We start from the raw sequence: 17883 nt of genomic DNA, 5'->3' as shown, positions 1-17883 counted from the left end.
TATATATATATATATATATATATATATATATATATATATATATATATATCTTTTTTTCTTTCAAACTATTCGCCATTTCCCGCATTAGCGAGGTAGCGTTAAGAACAGAGGACTGGGCCTTTGAGGGAATACCCTCACCTGGCACAATTCTCTGTTCCTTCTTTTGGAAAATTGAAAAAAAAAAAAAAAAAAAAAACCGAGAGGGGAGGATTTCCAGCCCCCCGCTCCCTCCCCTTTTAGTCGCCTTCTACGACACGCAGGGAATACGTGGGAAGTATTCTTAATCCCCTATCCCCAGGGATATATATATATATATCCCCTGGGGATAGGGGAGAAAGAATACTTCCCACGTATTCCCTGCGTGTCGTAGAAGGCGACTAAAAGGGGAGGTAGCATTAAGAACAGAGGACTGGGCCTTTGAGGGAATACCCTCACCTGGCCCAATTCTCTGTTCCTTCTTTTGGAAAATTAAAAAAAAACGAGAGGGGAGGATTTCCAGCCCCCCACTCCCTCCCCTTTTAGTCGCCTTCTACGACACGCAGGGAATACGTGGGAAGTATTCTTAATCCCCCATCCCCAGGGATATATATATATATATATATATATATTTTTTTTTTTTTTTTTTTTTTTTTTTTTATACTTTGTCGCTGTCTCCCGCGTTTGCGAGGTAGCGCAAGGAAACAGACGAAAGAAATGGCCCAACCCCCCCCCCCCCCATACACATGTACATACACACGTCCACACACTCAAATATACATACCTACACAGCTTTCCATGGTTTACCCCAGACGCTTCACATGCCTTGATTCAATCCACTGACAGCACGTCAACCCCTGTATACCACATCGCTCCAATTCACTCTATTCCTTGCCCTCCTTTCACCCTCCTGCATGTTCAGGCCCCGATCACACAAAATATTTTTCACTCCATCTTTCCACCTCCAATTTGGTCTCCCTCTTCTCCTCGTTCCCTCCACCTCCGACACATATATCCTCTTGGTCAATCTTTCCTCACTCATTCTCTCCATGTGCCCAAACCATTTCAAAACACCCTCTTCTGCTCTCTCAACCACGCTCTTTCTATTTCCACACATCTCTCTTACCCTTACGTTACTTACTCGATCAAACCACCTCACACCACACATTGTCCTCAAACATCTCATTTCCAGCACATCCATCCTCCTGCGCACAACTCTATCCATAGCCCACGCCTCGCAACCATACAACATTGTTGGAACCACTATTCCTTCAAACATACCCATTTTTGCTTTCCGAGATAATGTTCTCGACTTCCACACATTTTTCAAGGCTCCCAAAATTTTCGCCCCCTCCCCCACCCTATGATCCACTTCCGCTTCCATGGTTCCATCCGCTGACAGATCCACTCCCAGATATCTAAAACACTTCACTTCCTCCAGTTTTTCTCCATTCAAACTCACCTCCCAATTGACTTGACCCTCAACCCTACTGTACCTAATAACCTTGCTCTTATTCACATTTACTCTTAACTTTCTTCTTCCACACACTTTACCAAACTCAGTCACCAGCTTCTGCAGTTTCTCACATGAATCAGCCACCAGCGCTGTATCATCAGCGAACAACAACTGACTCACTTCCCAAGCTCTCTCATCCCCAACAGACTTCATACTTGCCCCTCTTTCCAGGACTCTTGCATTTACCTCCCTAACAACCCCATCCATAAACAAATTAAACAACCATGGAGACATCACACACCCCTGCCGCAAACCTACATTCACTGAGAACCAATCACTTTCCTCTCTTCCTACACGTACACATGCCTTACATCCTCGATAAAAACTTTTCACTGCTTCTAACAACTTGCCTCCCACACCATATATTCTTAATACCTTCCACAGAGCATCTCTATCAACTCTATCATATGCCTTCTCCAGATCCATAAATGCTACATACAAATCCCTTTGCTTTTCTAAGTATTTCTCACATACATTCTTCAAAGCAAACACCTGATCCACACATCCTCTACCACTTCTGAAACCGCACTGCTCTTCCCCAATCTGATGCTCTGTACATGCCTTCACCCTCTCAATCAATACCCTCCCATATAATTTACCAGGAATACTCAACAAACTTATACCTCTGTAATTTGAGCACTCACTCTTATCCCCTTTGCCTTTGTACAATGGCACTATGCACGCATTCCGCCAATCCTCAGGCACCTCACCATGAGTCATACATACATTAAATAACCTTACCAACCAGTCAACAATACAGTCACCCCCTTTTTTAATAAATTCCACTGCAATACCATCCAAACCTGCTGCCTTGCCGGCTTTCATCTTCCGCAAAGCTTTTACTACCTCTTCTCTGTTTACCAAATCATTTTCCCTAACCCTCTCACTTTGCACACCACCTCGACCAAAACACCCTATATCTGCCACTCTGTCATCAGACACATTCAACAAACCTTCAAAATACTCATTCCATCTCCTTCTCACATCACCACTACTTGTTATCACCTCCCCATTTACGCCCTTCACTGAAGTTCCCATTTGCTCCCTTGTCTTACACACCCTATTTACCTCCTTCCAGAACATATATATATATATATATTTTTTTTTTTTTTCTATACTATTCGCCATTTCCCGCATTAGCGAGGTAGCGTTAAGAACAGAGGACTGGGCCTTTGAGGGAATATCCTCATATGGCCCCCTTCTCTGTTCCTTCTTTTGGAAAGTACATATATATATATGTATATGTATATAGGTATAAGTTTGTTGAGTATTCCTGGTAAATTATATGGGAGGGTATTGATTGAAAGGGTGAAGGCATGTACAGAGCATCAGATTGGGGAAGAGCAGTGTGGTTTCAGAAGTGGTAGAGGATGTGTGGATCAGGTGTTTGCTTTGAAGAATGTATGTGAGAAATACTTAGAAAAGCAAAGGGATTTGTATGTAGCATTTATGGATCTGGAGAAGGCATATGATAGAGTTGATAGAGATGCTCTGTGGAAGGTATTAAGAATATATGGTGTGGGAGGCAAGTTGTTAGAAGCAGTGAAAAGTTTTTATCGAGGATGTAAGGCATGTGTACGTGTAGGAAGAGAGGAAAGTGATTGGTTCTCAGTGAATGTAGGTTTGCGGCAGGGGTGTGTGATGTCTCCATGGTTGTTTAATTTGTTTATGGATGGGGTTGTTAGGGAGGTGAATGCAAGAGTTTTGGAAAGAGGGGCAAGTATGAAGTCTGTTGGGGATGAGAGAGCTTGGGAAGTGAGTCAGTTGTTGTTCGCTGATGATACAGCGCTGGTGGCTGATTCATGTGAGAAACTGCAGAAGCTGGTGACTGAGTTTGGTAAAGTGTGTGAAAGAAGAAAGTTAAGAGTAAATGTGAATAAGAGCAAGGTTATTAGGTACAGTAGGGTTGAGGGTCAAGTCAATTGGGAGGTGAGTTTGAATGGAGAAAAACTGGAGGAAGTGAAGTGTTTTAGATATCTGGGAGTGGATCTGGCAGTGGATGGAACCATGGAAGCGGAAGTGGATCATAGGGTGGGGGAGGGGGCGAAAATTCTGGGAGCCTTGAAGAATGTGTGGAAGTCGAGAACATTATCTCGGAAAGCAAAAATGGGTATGTTTGAAGGAATAGTGGTTCCAACAATGTTTTATGGTTGTGAGGCGTGGGCTATGGATAGAGTTGTGTGCAGGAGGATGGATGTGCTGGAAATGAGATGTTTGAGGACAATGTGTGGTGTGAGGTGGTTTGATCGAGTAAGTAACGTAAGGGTAAGAGAGATGTGTGGAAATAAAAAGAGCGTGGTTGAGAGAGCAGAAGAGGGTGTTTTGAAATGGTTTGGGCACATGGAGAGAATGAGTGAGGAAAGATTGACCAAGAGGATATATGTGTCAGAGGTGGAGGGAACGAGGAGAAGAGGGAGACCAAATTGGAGGTGGAAAGATGGAGTGAAAAAGATTTTGTGTGATCGGGGCCTGAACATGCAGGAGGGTGAAAGGAGGGCAAGGAATAGAGTGAATTGGAGCGATGTGGTATACCGGGGTTAACGTGCTGTAAGTGGATTGAATCAAGGCATGTGAAGCGTCTGGGGTAAACCATGGAAAGCTGTGTAGGTATGTATATTTGCGTGTGTGGACGTATGTATATACATGTATATGGGGGTGGGTTGGGCCATTTCTTTCGTCTGTTTCCTTGCGCTACCTCGCAAACGCGGGAGACAGCGGCAAAAAAAATATATATATATATATATATATATATATATATATATATATATATATATATATATATATATATATATATATACATACATATATATATATTTATTTATGTATATGTGTATATGTTGATATATATGTATGTTTATGTGTGTTGATGTATATTTATGTGTATATGAGTGAATGGGTCATTCTTTGTGTCCTGGCACTACCTTGCTGACACAGGAAAGAATACTTCCCAGGTATTCCTTGCATGTAGTAGAAGGCGACTAATGGGGGCAGGAGCGGCGAACTGGAAAAAACACACACACACACACACACACACACACACACACACACACACACACACACACACACACACTTGTATTTGAATTTCTTAAAAGGAAAACAGAAGAAGTCAAGCGGGAGTGCTTATCCTCCTCGAAGGCTCAGATTGGGGTGTCTTGAGTGTGTGTGGATGTAACCAAGATGAGAAGAAAGAAACATGGATGTTTTGGCTTTGAGTGAAATGAAACTCAAGGGTAAAGTAGAAGAGTGGTTTAGGGAAGTCTTGGGAGTAGTCAGTGGTTGGTGAGAGGACAAGAACTAAGGAAGGAGTAGCACTACTCCTGAAGCAGGAGTTGTGGGAGTATGTGATAGAGTGTAAGAAAGTAAATTCTAGATTGATGTGGGTAAAACTGAAAGTGGATGGAGAGAGATGGGTGATTATTGGTGCCTATGGACCTGGTCATGATAAGAAAGATCATGAGAGGCAAGTTTTGTTTTTGGTAGCAGCTGAGTGAGTGCGTTAGCAGCATTGATGCATGAGACTGGGTTATAGTGATAGGTGATTTAAATGCAAAGGTGAGTAATGTAGCAGTTGAAGGTATAATTGGTGTACATGGGGTTTCCAGTGTTGTAAGTGGAAATGATGAAGAGCTTGTGGATTTGTGTGCTGGAAAAGGACTGGTGATTGGGAATACCTGGTTTAAAAAGAGAAATATACAGAAGTATACGTCTGTGAGCAGGAGAGATGGTCAAAGGGCATTATTGGATTACATGTTAATTGATAGGCATGTAAAAGAGACTTTTGGATGTCAGTGTGCTGAGAGGGGCAGCTGGAGGGATGTCTGATCACTTTCTTGTGGAGGCGAAGGTGTAGATTTGCAGAGGTTTCCAGAAAAGAAGAGAGAATGTTGGGGAGAAAAGAGTGGTGAAAATAAGTGAGCTTGGAAAGGAGACTTGTGTGAGGAATTACCAGGAGAGATTGAGTGTAGAATTGCAAAAGGTGAGAGCAAATGATGTGAGGGGAGCAGGTGAGGAATGGGATGTATTTAGGGAAGCAGCGATGGCTTGTGCAAAAGATGCATGTGGCATGAGAAAGGTGGGAGGTGGGCAGATTAGAAAGAGTTGTGAGTAGTGGGATGAAGAAGTAAGGTTGTTGATGAAAGAGAAGAGAGAGGCATTTGGACGATACTTGCAGGGAAGTAGTGCAGATGACTGGGAGATGTATAAAAGAAAGAAGCAGGAGGTCAAGAGAAAGGTGCAAGAGGTGAAAAAGAGGGTAAATGAGTCATTAAATTTAGGGAGAATAAAAAGCTGTTTTGGAAGAAGGTAAATAACCTGCATAAGACAAGAGAACAAATGGGAACATCAGTGAAGGGGGCAAGTGGGGAGGTAAAAACAATTAGTGATGAAGTTAGGAGATGGAGTGAGTGTTTTGAAGGTTTGTTGAATGAATTGAATATATGAAGTACAGTGAGATGCTTAAAGTACTTAAGCTTTACAGCCAAGAAAGAAAAAGGAAAAGAATCATTATTGATCTATGCATGGCATCAAATTGGTGATGGAAAATGTAAATTTAAGATTTTCTCAACAAGGAAGAAAGATATACTGAGTCTGCAAGAATACTTTGGAATAATATATAAAGTTACCATGCAGAAATATACAAGAGCCTGGAAAAAATGCTTGAAAGCCTCATTAATGTTAAAAAAGTAAGAAACATACATGGAACAACTAGTGATGAATTTTATAGTAGACCTGATATATGGTTGAAATAAGTCCCATATAAACCCAGAATAAATAAGGGTCTGTTGAGAAAGGCAACAGAGAGTAATAGCGTTACTGAATGAGGGAAACTTTTTGTGTACACTTAGTGCTAGTCCTTCCATTTTGCAAAATTTCATCATAGGCTTTAACAGGAAGGGAAGCATTCCTCTATATAGATGTCAAAAGCTTTAAAGAAGAGGCAGATGACTCAAAACGTTTCTCAATGAATTCAAGATAGTCAACTGTTTGATGTACATGGTGGTAGAAAACATTATTGCAAAGCAAATTAAGTGTAATGTGAGTATTACATGCTAGCCCAGTTTTGTAGGAAATTTCATAGTTACCCTGAGTTGAAATTGGCTCTTCTTTTTAGATAATATATTGATCCATTAATATTTTATATTCAGGTGTGTCGACTATTGCCCAGAGGTGAACATGGTGATCACTGGATCTTGGGACTCTAATGTGAAACTCTGGGATCCACGTGGACCACGGGAAGTTGGCACATATCAACAGCCCAACAAAGTAAGCATAATATGGAGGGTGAGATGAAAATGGGGTTTAACTTTTGGGTGATGTGTCTTAGACATGAGACTATAACTACAAAGTGTTATGAACATGATTGTATTATTAGAATTAATATTTCAGGTCTATACAATGGGTCTTAGTGGAGAGAAGCTTGTGGTGGGGACATCAAATAGAAAAGTGATGGTATGGGACCTGCGCAACATGGGTTTTGCGCAACAGCGACGGGAGTCTTCACTTAAATACCAAACCCGGTGCATTCAGTGCTTCCCTAATAAACAGGTATTTTTATATAGGCTAATAGTGTACTAAAAAATTATTGTACATCTGATGGGGAAATGGACTTTTAGGGAGAAAAACAAGTTCTGTTTGATAGATTTGTTGCAGTAATCACATACAAATCCCACTCATATTTGGATCCTTTTTGCATCTTAATCATATTTTTATCAGAATACATTTATTTAGGAATTTTGATTCATGTTCATAGTTGGTCATCATGGTCTTCAGAATAATGCTTCTTTAAGTAGACTTTAGTGATTGGGAAAAGTTTAAGCATAGAGCATGTAAGCAGCCTGCATTAAGGAGCTTAAGCATAGAGAGAGCATGAAAGAAGCATATGTTAAAGAGTATTTGTTCCAACGTTGATGTCCATGTTTGAAATCCTAGTGTATACAAGTCAGGACATGTAAGAAATGAGCAGTAGAGATGGATAACTACCATGGTTTTGTTGGGATTTGGAGGTTAGATAGAATTAAAAATGAAGTTATATGTGTATATGATAAGAAATCTTTAGAAAGGTGTATCTTTGAAAATCTTTTAGGATGACTTGCTCATGTAGAATGTATGACAGACAATAGGTTGGTCAAAAAAATGTACAGCAGTAAAGTAAAAGGTACATGGAGAAAAGTTGGATTGCAGACAAGTTGTTTAATTGCACTGAGGAAAGTGATTAGATCAGGATACTAGAGGAATTATCGGTAATTAGATGTTATGGAAGTAGTTTCTCTATGGAAGTAGTGTGGATGGAGATGCTGGTCTTGACAATTTTACTTTAATCCTCTTACCACTATCTTATTTCAATTATTTCTATTTGGGCACCCCTTGCCTCCTTGAAATGCCAATTTTGGTACTGTAAGTGAATTTGGTAGTTATCCTGGTGCAGCTCCTTTATTGACTTTCCCTGGGGCAGGTACTATTTTGTTGACCATGGTTCATCATGCTTTGTTGAACATGTAGCAGAAGTCATCCTGGCTGGGTTGGAATCTTACATGCCATCCTTTACTTAATCATTCTCTCTCCAGACATCAGACTTGTTCCATGATCACTCCTACTCTGATAACTGTCTTAACAGAGACAGAGTGTAATGAGCCATGATGTTGTTCTTCGTGAAGTTGAGCACACTTTCATGAAAACAGTCTGTTGATTTGACTTTTAATAACAAATGTTTCTGGTCCTCAGTCAAAAGCATCTCCAGTGAATTATGTATATCAGGCATACCCCTTCTCTTCCCACCAAATCAATGTGTAGCTAACTTTCTATCTGTTAATGCTGCTCTTTTTTGGCTCCTTATTTTCCTCAACTCATGTTTTGCTGATTCTGCTTGTGTAGAAAAGCTTATAAAGAATACAATTCATCGCAACATTTACTATGTAAAATGTATGTTTTTAACCATGAGACAACTACTTCACACTCCCTTCCTTCTAGAGTAAGGCCTGAGTGTTGGGTGAACTCCCACAACACATTTTATCATTAATTTTCCCAATATAGAATATTTGATTACTGATTATTATGGTTATCATATATAAATCTTTTATGATTACCAGCCTCATCTGTCAGACACAGTGTTGTCAAGGTCAGGCAAATGCTGGCAACACTGTCTCCACTTGTGTTAGAAACACCCTCTCATAGTCTCATAGTCAACTAACAATGCAGGGAAGAGTTGTTGGCCATAAAATCATTCCCAACATGATATAAAGACAAATCATTATCATCAAGTAATACAGGATCTTCTGCCTGGTCCTCATAGTCTAGCCAGAGGTTGCTCACCTCCTTCCTAGTAAACTCATGAGAATGTGCTGCTGTTGGCATGGCTAGTGGTAACTGACTCAGAGATAAATTATCGCTTGCTGCCATATTGGCAGCAACCCAGGCCCAGTGGGCAGCCTTGAAAAAGAGGCGTTAAACTCATTGCATATCTTGACTTTTAGAGGAGTCCCTTGCCATGTAAGTTTATGTCTGGAGGAGTTGAGGAGTTAAGTCTTTGCTGAAATACACATGCTGGAATAAGGCTTGCTGAATATGAAAAGTCAGTTTGGTGGCTTGTAGATTAAGATAATATATGATAAATTCTTAAACTAAAACTATATAGGATTCATATTTATGATCCTTGTATATTTAAGCATTTTTTGCATTGTTTTATGCAATATCTTTGAAAGGCTATGTGGCCATTGTTGATTATAAGAATGATGCTGTTTTTATTATACAGATGTAAAATATTTTTATGTCTGACTTCTTTTAGGGCTATGTGGTGTCAAGCATTGAAGGTCGTGTTGCTGTAGAGTATCTTGACCCCAGCCCAGAGGTTCAGAAAAAGAAGTATGCCTTCAAATGCCATAGACTCAAAGAAGATGGAATTGAAAAAATATTTCCAGTGAATGCTATTAGGTGAGTTAGTAATCTTTAACATTTGAAGTATATTACATCAATTTTAAAAAAAGATGATTATGAAAATCATGTTTAAGTTTTAAGATATTTTACTCATGAACACTGTACTATCATACAGCCTTTTAGATTTATATATGTTGTCTGTATTAATGATATCCTTAGTCAATTTCTTCCATTCACTCACCTCTCGAATACTATGAAAGTAATTCTTTACAAGTTTCTTGATGAATTTCATGTTATTTTGTGTGGTTGCTTTATCCTTACACCTCAAAGGATTCTATCCAACTTGTTGATCTCTGAAAAACTTGAGAGTTATTATCAGGTCACCTCTCAGTCCCCTCTCTTCCAAGATAGGTGAATTTAAAACCTCCAGCACTTTCCTGTAGATTGGCCCTTTCAAATCTGGTACCTTCTTTTCTGCCCTCTAGATTTTCTCAGTGAGCTCTTTGTGTTAGCTAAGTGAAGGGGAACATTCATTCAGACTGTGTAAGTTTTTTGAAAGATGACCATCTTTGTGTGCATTTGATAAATTGTATAGGAATGTCAAGTATCCCTTAGACAGTCTTATTAATGGCAAGTATTTTGTGATACAAATGATACATTCTTGATTTCATGAACTTATTTTAATCTGCTTCCATGGAAGAGAAAAAAATTAAGGAAGAAAAAGTTATATATATAAAATAGAAAGAAATCAAAATTAATATTCACACACATGAACAGAGTAGAAAATAAGAAAATAGAGATCGGACCCTTTAAGGAAGGAGATGGATATAAAATGACTCAGGAAATATGCAGGATGTTAGCTGAACACTTCAAATCAGTATTCAGCTCAAGGAGAAATTGGAAGTTGAACTGTTTATCCTGTACAGTGAAGATGCACTCAAAGGTACTGAAATATTGAAAGCTGTTTAACTCAGAGCTATTGATCATCTCAGAGAAAATTCAACACCAGCAGCAGGAAGTATCTCAGCCATATTCCTAAAAAAAAAAAAAAAAAAAAAAAAAAAAAGAAATAGACAGAAAACAGCAGTAGTTGCGAGGCACAGGTTATAGATAGGGTTGTATGGAGGAGGGTGGATATGTGGATATGAAATGTTTGAGAAGAATATGTGGTGAGGTGGTTTGATCAAATAGGTAATGGAAGGGTAAGAGAGATGTGTAGTATTAAAAAGAGTGTGGTTGAGAGAGCAGAAGGGAGTGTGTTGAAATGGTTTGGACATATGGAGAGAATGAGATGAAAGGTTGACAAAGAGGCATACTTTTGCCTATGCCATGTTGGCCTGTTGAAAAAAAGATGAAAGGCCATCAAAATTTTCATTATTTAATATCATACTACTTAAGGCTAATAGAAGGTCATTAGCAGACAAGACTGTCCAATATTACGTACAACCCACTGGAGCTTAGCCTTTTTGTACTTTAAAATTTTGGTGATTGGAAGTAGGTTACTCTTTTATTTTATTTTTGGACTGTTGTATTTGCATTACTGTAAATAATCTACTTTGAACATGCACAGCTGAGGCTTACTTCTTTGGTTCTTTTACAAAGGAAATTTCTTCTTTGTTGTACCCATTAAAAACATTTTGTCCTTAAGTTACTTGGTTTCATACTCTGCAGTGGGGTAACCCATCTCAGAATAGTCATTCATATTACATGTTTACCCTGCCTCATGCCTTCCTAACCAAATTATATTATCATGTCTAACCTTTAGATTTCTTCAATGCTTATTTAATACTGTGCTCAAACACTCTTTAATTCTTTGTTAATTGGTTTTTTAGTTTAATTTCAGAGCCAAGCATATTATCATGGACTAAGATATTATGAATGGGATGGTTTAGAAAAATGTTAACAGTTATATCTGTTATTCTGTTTCCAGTTTTCACAATGGATACAACACATTTGCAACTGGGGGATCTGATGGTTATGTAAACATTTGGGATGGGTTCAACAAGAAAAGATTGTGTCAGTTCCATCGTTACCCAACTTCCATATCCTCTCTATGCTTCAGCAATGATGGTAATGTATTACATTGTTTTTCATAAGTTTGACAGAAATCACTTTTTAAGAATCCCATTTTTTTTTCAAATTAATCTCTATAGTAGATTTGTACTTCATATCTAGGGAGAAATGTGGAAGATATGTTTAGTCATTGGGTGATGTGTATGATCACACAGAATTTAAAACAGTGTACTTGTTTCCTAACTGAAATAATGAAGTGTCATTTGTGATCAGTTCATATCCATTTTATGAGTTAAAAAAAGGTATTTAAGGGAGCAGTGCTTAAATGTGCATGTGAATTGTGTGGCATGCATTAAATTGGATAGGGACATATGAGAAAGGATTGTGAGCAGTGGAATGAGGGAGTGAGTATGGATAGTAGAAGAGTGAAAGTGACTAGGAGTACAAGAAAAAGTGGCAGGAGGTCACAAGAAATGTACAAGAGTTGAAAAAGATAGCATAGGAGAGATGATGTTAGAGCATATCATTGAACTTCATAGTGAAAAAGAAAATGTTTTGCAAGGAAGTGAATAGCACATTAGAACAAGAGGACAAAATGGAGGCAACACTTGCTACCTGTGCTGAATCATCAGCATGCATCAACACTCTTACCTCTTATGCCCCCTGCTCCAAGCATACTTCATACTAGATGCTTTTTTCCATTACTTTTGCATTTGCCTCCCTAACCACCCCATCTGTACACTGATTAAACTCCCCTTCCAAACACCCACCTTCGCATGGAACCACTCTCCCTCTTCTCTACCCACTCACACACATGCCTTACTCTCTTGATAGAATCTCCTTTGCTTCAGATAGCTGTGATCCTACACCATATATTTGTAGCACCTTCCACAAAGTATCTCTGTTAACCCTACAGTATGCTAACTCCACATTCATAAGTGCCACAGACAAAGCCCTCTGTGTCTCAAGTATTTCTCACTCATGTTCTTCAAGGTAGCTCCTAAGCCATATATCCTCTGCCACTCCTAAAAACATAATTTTTCAACTCAGTTTGATGCTATATGCATGCCACCACCATATCAGTCACCACTCTCCCATACAACTTACCAGGTACCTACAACAAATTTATACCTCTAATTTGAACATTCTTCTATGTCTCCTTCCTTTATACAGTGGCACTGTACATGCATTCTGCCAATCTTTGGGCACTTCACCATGATCCATACACACACTGAAAATCCCAACTAATTAATCAATATAGTCACCTCTTAAGCGATTCATTTGCAATACCATCCACTCCAGCCACGTTGCCAAAGTTTATCATACACAAGGCTTTCACCAAACAACTGTGCTCTTACTCTCTTACTCCACATACCTCCCCAACCCAAACACCCTACATCTGCCATTGTGTCCTCATACACATTCAACAGTCCTTCAATTACTTGCCTCATCTCTTCAACTCATTACTTCCTGTTACCACTTGCCCAAGCCTCCATCACCTGTGTTCCCATTTTTCTCGCATTTTTTCCAACTCAAAACATCTCCCCAAAGATTGCTGATACTTGCTCACCCCAACTCTCATTTGCCTTCTTTTTCAGCTGCTGGACCTTCTTTCTCTTCTATATCTGCCAATCATTTGCACTCTTTCCCTGTAAAGGACAGTGCACATACCTCTCTATTTTCTTTTGCTAGCAACTTTACTTTGTCATCTCACCACTCACTACCCTCTCTCACCAAGCCACACACTTCTCTTGCACATGCCAACACTGCTTCCGTAAATCTTCCTGTTCCTTACCCACTCCTCTAGTTTCGTTTACTCTCCCCTCTTGCCCTTCTTCATTCTTTCTTTCATGGTATTTCTTCACACAAATCTCTTTCCATACTCATGTACTTTCAACACCCTCTTCTTGTATCATTTCCTCTTTTCCAAAAACCTCTATAATCTTCACCAGGCTATGATTAGACATCCCATCAGCTACCCATCTCATCTTATTTACATTCAGAAGTTGCTCTTTTGCACTCCTACCAATTACCATGTAATTCAGTAATGCAACATACACTTGTGTATATCCCTCTTCTTAAACCAGATATTCCCAATCATCAGTCCATTTTTGGCACAAAACTCCACAAGCTGTTCACCAATTCCATTCACCTAACTAAATACCCAATGCCCCATACCCTCCACTGTCACAGTAGTCATGCATTGAATCACTCATCAATATTACCCAGTCTGTTGCATCAAAACTGCTGCCACTCTCACTCAGCTGCTCCCAAAACACTTTAAACAGCAATGATTGCTCATCATTTTTACCCACATCAGTCCAGAGCTCAATTTTTACACTCTCTTTCCCACAACTCCTGCTACATCAATAGTGCTAACCCTTTCTTAGCTCTCTCCTCCCAATAACTCTTAAATTTACCCCCAAGACATTCCCAAACCATTCATCCCCCTTGCCCATGAGCTTTGTTCACTCAGAGCTACATGGAGACTCCTCTTCTCAAACACACTGCCTATCTCTCCTTTCTTCTCTTCTTGCTTATACCCACATAGTCAGAAACCTAAGTCTGAGCCTTTGAGGAGGATGAGCTATTCATGTAAGGCTCCTTCTTCTGTTCCGTCTTTTAGAAATTGAAATACAAAAAGTTAAGGGTTTCCAGTTCCCCTCTCTCACCCCATCATAGTTGTGCTCTACAACATTCAGAGAATATGTGGTTAGAATTCTTTCTTCCCTATCTCTATGGCTATGTATGAATTTTATTACTATTTTGCTTTGATCAGTCGTATTCACAATATATCTTTTTCAGAAATCAAAAATAGCTTGACACAGTAGATCAGGAACCCAGCATATATGGAAACAATGAATAGGTTAAGGTGTGGAAGTAATGTAAAGTGTTTTTGATGTCATTAACAGTGTATTTAAGTATTTTTCCATGTTTAGTGAGTGTATAAGGAAAGTGTGGAGAGAAAGTTTAGTTAAATTTAATTGAATAATTGTCAGATAGTGTGATATAGGATGAGAGATAAGATGGAAACACTTGCAAAGAAATAGATGTTTGACTAAATTCAAAAATCCAGAAGTACTTTATGGACAATCTTTTTTTTGCTTGCTCATAAGCTTCACAATAGAAAGGTTGCTTCATTGCTTTCATTTTGATATGATAAACTGAATTGAACATTGGTTTTATGTAAAAGCAGTTCCCTTCTGCAGAACATCCCTTAAAAATTTATATTTTTTCTTTTCTGCCCAGGCAACACACTTGCTATTGCTTGTTCCTACATGTATGAGCAAGAGCAGATAGATCCTATGCCAGAAGACTGCATCTTTATCCGTCGTGTCACAGACCAGGAAACAAAGCCTAAATAAATCAGAAGCTAAAGAGGAAGCCAGTCCTCCACCTAGTAGTCATCCCTCTTGTTTACATACCATTGAGGGCAGTCCATAACACGGGTCCAATGTTTGTTGGTGGGCTGGTTGGACATAGCACTAAAAGCAAATTTATTTTATATAAGGTATAGTTTAATGCCACTGTATATGTCAGGTTTGTACACCAGTTACTGTTGTGGTTTGGGTAAAACTACAGTGTTTCATGACTCTGCCAAGGATTTTGTGGAAATGGTGCTTTTGCTTAACTTTATACTTTAATGTTGAAGCAAATGTAGTCATTCTTTACTAGAGTTTTAAATTTATTTTCATGAAGCAAGTAAGCAGTAATTATGCCTGATACTACAGCTGTGGAAACATGTGATAATTTTTAGCTAAAGAATAAAAATATACTGAAAAAACGTTCTGTACATGTTGGATAAGCTTTACCCAGTATTGTAATATGACAGAGTAATGTTTTCTTTTCTGTCAAGTGCTAAATTTTTAGAATAATATATATCAATATTAAACTATATGATTATTTTCATTGAAACTTTTAAGTAAAAATAAGCTAAAGGTTCAATTGAAGGAAAAGATTTTTATTCCATCACAGAATTTAAAGCATCTCAAAAGTACTAACCTTTACATTATGTGGTTAAATTTTGAATGTTTTCTTTTCCCACAAGATGTTAGGTATTCCAGAGAGAATGATGAAATAAAGAAGAGCAAACTGTGCCTAAGGTATAAGGTTAATTGAAATGTAGGATGCTTGTCAGAGTACCAGTTTTTTTGGGGGAGGAAGCAGTTTAGAGTAACAAAGAACATTATGTATCTTTTGAATAAGAAAAACATGTACATATAATGGTATGTTCCTAGAGCTTTAGTCGTCACTGTACACGTGAAAAATCATTGAGAGCAATAACAAAGGAATAAAGGATAGAATTTTCCATCCACAAGGAAGATTAGTGTATAATTCTCATACATCTGAGTATCCTTTACCCACAGTAGTACAATTGATCTTCCAGTCATTTTCATTTGGGCTACTTCCTGCCATGTACACCATGTAACTCATACTAGCTTTCAGTAATGAGGGGAGAAATGTCTCTCCTGTAGCTTGGAAAAACAAAATGATAGCAATAATGGTAAAATTATACCTTACCAAAAGATGAAAGTGCATGTGTGCATTTCATGTGAGAGAGAATGTTGGCTTGTTCACATTTGGATGTTCTTCCCTTTCTTTCATGCTTGTTCACTATTTCCTGCCACAGTGATGATGTGTCAGGAACAATCAAACCGGCACCATTTGCTCGCATTCACTCTCCAAATGTCATGTATATTGCATCGAAACCAAAATCCACCATCCACAGCCAAATCCTACAGACCATTCCTTGGTTTTCCCTTGACCTCTTCATGTGCTCTAGTTCAGCCAATTGACTAAATGTTGCCCCAGCATATCCACATCACTTTAGTTATCCTTTTGAATACCTGGCTCTAACCCTCTCAAATGTTAAGCCCTGATACCTCAAACCTTTCTCTCAGTCTTCCCATCTCCATTTTGCTCTTCCTCTTGCTGCTCCCTCCACTTCTGACATATGCCTTCTTAGTCTCTCTTTGCTGATCCTAATCATATGTCCAAACCATTTCAGCTCTCTCAGTCATACTCCACGTACTACCACACCTTGCACTCCCATTCTTGTGCTATCAACTTACCTTTGCATTCTGTCGGACATTTTATTTCCAATACATTTGATGTTTTCCATTCTTTTGAATTAGGGACCCAAGATTAACATCCATACAAATGCTGTTGGGATGACATGCTGTACCTTCAGACTTAACTATCTTTGCTATAACTGACACTGAATTCTTCCACACTCCTCAATGCACCATGGACTTTATCCCCTTCCCACCCTATGAATCAATTCACTCTTTGTAGTTGCATCTGGTGCCACGTCCACACACAGGTATGTGAAGCACTACACTTTGTTGGTTCTCCCCATTCAGACTTACTTGCAAATGCTCGTCTCATCTCCCTTCTGCATCTCACTACCATACCTTTCTTCACATTTACTCGCAACACCCTCTTTTCATATGCTTTCCCAATCTTGTCACCAGCTTCTGGAGTTTGTCTGTCACCAGAGCCATGTCATCTACAAAATAGCAATTGATTCACCTCCGAGGCATCCCCACCACTCACAGTGGGTCTGCCTCGTTCAGGTATCTTACCACCCCACTCATAGTGATTAAACAACCACATTGATATCAGGCATCCTTGTAGGCCAACCTTTAAGAACCACTCACCCTCCTCGCTTCCTGTTCATACACATGCCTTTTCTTAGGGGAAGACTCCTCAGCATTTAATGATTCATTTACCCCATATTTTTGTGCACCTTTCAGGTGTCTGTCAACCCAGTCATACACCACTTATAGTGCACTCTCTTTCTACAACTATTTCCCACACAAATTCCTCAAAGCAAACACCCAGTCCAAACATACTCTACCTCTCCTGAAGCCACACTTCCTCCCCAGTCAGATGTTTTGTGAATGCTGCCAATTTCTCAGTCATCACCCTCCTATATACCTTGCCAGGTAGACTTAACGGACTTGTACCTCCGTAATTCAAGCATTCACTTTTGTCTCCCTTCCTTCAGTGCAGTGGCACTATATAAGCATTCTATTGTCCTCATATATCTCACCTCAGGCCATACAGTAGTTGACAAGCCTGATTAATTAGTCAACAGAACTGTCATCCACTTTTATAAGAAACAATTGCAATCCCATCCATTCCTGAAGCTTTGTCAGACTTCATCTTATGTAGGGCTTTCTCAATTCTCTTTTTACCAAGCCAATCAGTAAGACTCACTTTGCATGCCACCGAGGATGAAGTTATTATTAAAATGGTTAGGGATCTTATGCTTGTGCAGCCACATTTCTTAACATATCGATACTGTGCTGTTTTTCCATTTTTTTACATTTGTATTCACTTTACTTATTTTGTTCATTTCAGTAACAACTCTATTGCTCCAAAGTCATATTTTCTCACTCTCGTAAATAGTTTCTGAGTATGGCCAACAGTTATTATGTTTATTTTTCTTTGTTGTCCAACTGATGTATAATCTTGAATGTCATAATCATGACTTCCCTATTTCT

General features: G+C 38.9%; 1 protein-coding gene across 3 annotated transcripts in view; it reads left to right on the top strand.

Annotated features, from left to right (window-relative positions):
• Positions 1-15715, top strand: part of Bub3 (mitotic checkpoint protein Bub3) — a 28959-nt gene extending 13244 nt beyond the window's left edge. For all 3 annotated transcript variants that reach the window (XM_071663934.1, XM_071663933.1, XM_071663935.1), the window contains exons 5-9: positions 6637-6754; positions 6878-7036; positions 9273-9418; positions 11292-11431; positions 14624-15715. In XM_071663934.1, the coding sequence (XP_071520035.1) occupies positions 6637-6754; positions 6878-7036; positions 9273-9418; positions 11292-11431; positions 14624-14739 (679 nt within the window). In that variant the 3' untranslated portion in view covers positions 14740-15715. The remainder of the gene's footprint in view (positions 1-6636; positions 6755-6877; positions 7037-9272; positions 9419-11291; positions 11432-14623) is intronic.
• The last annotated feature ends 2168 nt before the right edge of the window (positions 15716-17883 follow it).

The sequence above is a fragment of the Panulirus ornatus genome, chromosome 8 (assembly GCF_036320965.1).
Source record: "Panulirus ornatus isolate Po-2019 chromosome 8, ASM3632096v1, whole genome shotgun sequence".
Lineage (NCBI taxonomy): Eukaryota > Metazoa > Arthropoda > Malacostraca > Decapoda > Palinuridae > Panulirus > Panulirus ornatus.
This window is presented reverse-complemented; position numbering and strand designations above follow the sequence as displayed.